The sequence below is a fragment of the Myotis davidii genome, unplaced genomic scaffold (assembly GCF_000327345.1).
Source record: "Myotis davidii unplaced genomic scaffold, ASM32734v1 scaffold807, whole genome shotgun sequence".
NCBI lineage: Eukaryota > Metazoa > Chordata > Mammalia > Chiroptera > Vespertilionidae > Myotis > Myotis davidii.
Genome location: NW_006298272.1, coordinates 623,724 through 627,867, shown reverse-complemented (window position 1 = coordinate 627,867; position 4,144 = coordinate 623,724). Strand labels below are relative to the sequence as shown.

Here is a 4,144-nt window from a genome sequence, read left to right as displayed (position 1 = left end):
GCCACCCGCCCGGCCTGACCCAGCCCAGCTCGCACCCGCCAGCTCCCCCAGGCCTGGCGCCCACAGAGCGAGGGCCACGCTCCCTCCAGCCCTGCCCACCTTGCAGACCAGGCGGACTTCACACTCCTCAGTGACATCCCAGTGCAGGTACTCGGCAAAGTGGGGGCCTAGGGGGGTAGCAAAGTGAAAAGGAATCATTTTACATAATAACACATGTGTATACACATGTATGCCTATGCATGTATGTGTGCACATGTGTATTGTGCATCTGAAATCAATAAAAACATATTTTAAAATAAAACAACATGGAATCCCTGCTGACAGGTTTCCTTCGCAAACCACGGAGACCAGGCTGCAAGCCGGGAGACAGGCAGGGCCCGCGGGCACCTGAGAGCCCGTTCTGCCGGCTCCCGGGGCCGGAGGGGGCAGCGCACCTTGGGGAGGGGCAGCTCGCAGACGCCCCGCTCCAGGTCCGGCGGGCTCTCCGTCTCGTACAGGGCGTCGTCCTTCAGCCACCGGAACACCGTCTCCTTCTTGGTGTTCGCGACCTGGGAGACAGAGCCGGGTTCGGGGGTGACCCCCGCTCACAGGGCAAAGGCTCTGCTGGGGCAGCACAGGCCTCAACAGGAACCGCGCTCATCACACTCAGACGGAGGCACGTGCGGAGGCTGCAGTCCGGCCCGCTGTGTGCCCGGGGCCAGCATCGGCCCGGGCCCCCGAAGGTCTGGGTTCGATTCCCAGGCAAGGGCATGTACCTGGTCAGGGTGCGTGCAGGAGGCAGCAGTGGACGTGTGCCTCTCTCACATGGTTTATCAATGTCTGTCTCTCTCTCTCTCTCTCTCTCTCTCTCTCTCTCTCTCTCCCCTCCCTCCCTCCCCTCTCTCTAAAAATCAAGGGAAATACCCCGCAGTGAGGAATATCCACAAGGCCGTGGGTCCGAAGGTGGCAAATGCATCCCCCAGGCCCGGCTTCGAAAGCGTGAAGCCCCGCCCTGGCCAGGCTGGCCCCCTGCTCGAGCCCCGGGTGAGACGGCCTCCGGGCGAACACGATGTCGGTGACGCAGATGAGCCGCACGCAGCACGTACTAAATGGTTAACCGCGTGGAACCTTCTCCCAGGTCCGGGGCCCTGGCTGGGCAGCGACATCCCGGACGCAGCACCAGCCCTGCCCACCTTGCAGACCAGGCGGACTTCACACTCCTCAGTGACATCCCAGTGCAGGTACTCGGCAAAGTGGGGGCCTAGGGGGGTAGCAAAGTGAAAAGGAATCATTTTACATAATAACACATGTGTATACACATGTATGCCTATGCATGTATGTGTGCACATGTGTATTGTGCAAGTGAGTGTACATATGTGCACTCCATTGTGTGACCACGTGGGGTATATGTGTGCATGTATTTCGTGTGTGTGAAGATGTGTGGTATGTGTGTTGTGTGTGTAAACATGTGTGGGTGTGTGCATGTTTGTGATGTGTATGCATGTGTGTGTGTATACGTGTGTGCATTTCAGGCAGAGGAAGCAGCTGCTCAGTGTGAATCGGGAAAACCCGTTTCTGGGCTCGAAACGGACATGTGTGTACGGTCCGCTCACTCTCCCGCCGCCACCTGCCGCCTCTGCTCTTCAGAAGGAGGTGGCGTCCTCCTTCCTTCCCGGGCGCAGACGCTTTAGAGCGGGGGGTGCACAGAGGGGAGGGGAGGACACGCAGCCCGGCCAGCAGCACTCACACACATGCTACTCTGAATCCAACGTGGATTTATCTGTCTTTTAAAATATCGTGTTTATTTACAAGAAACTTAGAAGTAATTCATACCCTCATAGCAATGCCATCAGCCCATTCAACACAAACACACAAGGCAGATGCAGAAAGCATGTACTGAATTCTTTCAATAAATATATCCTACACAGTGAAAACGTTCATAAAGTAGAAATGGGTAAAATAAACTATTTTTTACTATTAAAAATAACTAAAAACAAACTTTAAAAAGCCTTGATGTTATCTATTATAATCCACATTCTAATGTTGTTCAAAAGGCACAGGAATCCCACATAAAACCCCATTAAAATATTAAACCCTTGGGTTATTTTTCAGATTCTAAAATTTATCCATTTTACTTTGTAACTAGTAAGCGTGCACTTTTAAAAACAATACGTTTAACGTGTACTGTTAGCAGTTAAAACACTGAAAAGTTAAAACATTCCCCTGATTTTAAGTAAGTAAAACAGCCAGTTCCTGGGAAAAGGGCAAAGAGCAGAAAAGTGCCCAAGTGTCTAGAGCTGAGACATGTGAGTCCTGGCCGCTGAGTCCGCACCGAGCCACGGGGCCTCGCGGGGTCGGCCGAACTAAACACTCCAACCCTAACCCTCGGTTTTGGTGCCGCTTGTGGGCGAGCGGCCGGCACATACCTTGTTTCCTGAGAAATTCTTTCCTCTGAAATTCAGCCTCGTCCAGGACAGCCTTGAACGCTACATTCACACGGAGGGAGAAGGACATGAGATGCGTTTTCCTGCCAGCAGAAGGGCTTTGAACCCTCCCACGGGTGCGCTCGGCCTACCGTCCCCGATGAGCACCCACTGTCCCCGATGAGCACCCACCGTCCCCGATGAGCACCCACCATCCCCAATGAGCACCCACCGTCCCCAATGAGCACCCACTGTCCCCGATGAGCACCCACTGTCCCTGATGAGCACCCACCGTCCCCAATGAGCACCCACTGTCCCCGATGAGCACCCACCATCCCCGATGAGCACCCACCGTCCCCGATGAGCACCAGGGAGGACTGGTTCTTGGCCTTCCCGTCGTGGATCTGCACCGTGTAGGTGCCCTCGTTCTCCACCGTGAACTGGTCCATCACCATCTCGATGATGCCGGTTGACTTGTCGCACTTGATTTTGTGCGTCTGGAAGCCGCCAAGAAAACAGAACCCACAGTGAGAGTCCCGTCCCACAGCTCACGGCTCCGATTGGGATACACGAAAACACAAGGAAGTGGATCCACAAAACCCACTGGTGAACCAGACGTCAAACAACGGACACAGATGTGCGTTCGGGGAAAACCCTGTCCTGTGTGTATTGGCGGGTGAGGGAGGGCAGCCAGCAGACATGCACCCCCGGACACACACCAAACCTGAGACCATTGAACGCGTGGGGTAGAGAACACAGACACATATGCAGCCACAACACAGCCACCCTCACAACAATGTCCTCCTCCCCCAGGACCCTGAGCACTCACATACACACACGTACACACACACATACACTCACACATATATACACACACATACACACTCACATGTACACATGCACACACATGCACACACTACATGTACCTGCACATACACACAGAGAAGCATGCACGCACAAATTCACACTCATGTAGACACATGTGCATGAGCACACAGGCACGCAGTTGCACACAGGCACACGCTCACGTACACCCGTGCTCACATGTACACGTGTGCACGCACATACACTCACACATATATACACATACACGTATGTGTGCACTCACATACACAGGCACATGTACACTCACACACATACACGCACGCACACACAGGCACACATGCACACTCACACACGCGCTCACCGGGCTGTCGGAGACTTCCCGGTCGTTGATCACGAACCGGAAGCTGGCGTCGGGGGACAGCTGCTCGGCCTGCAGCCAGAAGCGCACCTGGCCGTGCTCGAACACCTCGTAGGCCAGCTCGGATTTGAGCGGGACGGCTGCGGGAGGAGGCCGGCAGTCAGCGCCCCGTGCGGGGAGCGCTCACAGGAAGGTCCTGCTCTGAGCCCCCCAGCAGTGAGCCCCACCCCCGGGGTGAGGGGACCGTGCACCCAGAAACAAAGGTCCAGCTCTAGGCAGCCCCGCTCGGACCCTGCGGGTGGGCATGCGTGAGGGCAGCCTTCTCAGCGCCCCCTGACCTCCAGGGTGCACTCGCTCTGCATCCTGTGGGATTCAGCCACGGAGGCTCCCCTCAGCCCAGAAGCCACCCTGAACCCCAAATTCAAAGCTCTCGCAGTGCCATGAACATTTCTACCAGCTACAGTCAGAGCTGCATTGGTTGTGAGTGAGCAGGTGGCCGGCCTGCGGGCTGAGAGGAAAGGGGCCCTGACCACACAAAGCCGGGCGCACCCCACCCCAC

At 55.8% G+C, this 4,144-nt stretch overlaps 1 protein-coding gene across 1 annotated transcript in view; it reads right to left on the bottom strand.

Moving 5' to 3' along the window:
* Positions 1-4,144, bottom strand: part of MYOM2 (myomesin 2) — a 62,578-nt gene that overhangs the window by 10,891 nt on the left and 47,543 nt on the right. The window contains exons 24-28 of the mRNA XM_015570590.1: positions 3,589-3,725; positions 2,755-2,899; positions 2,406-2,465; positions 1,173-1,240; positions 435-548 (exon numbers count right to left, since the gene is read on the bottom strand). Coding sequence (XP_015426076.1) covers positions 435-548; positions 1,173-1,240; positions 2,406-2,465; positions 2,755-2,899; positions 3,589-3,725 — 524 coding nt within the window. The remainder of the gene's footprint in view (positions 1-434; positions 549-1,172; positions 1,241-2,405; positions 2,466-2,754; positions 2,900-3,588; positions 3,726-4,144) is intronic.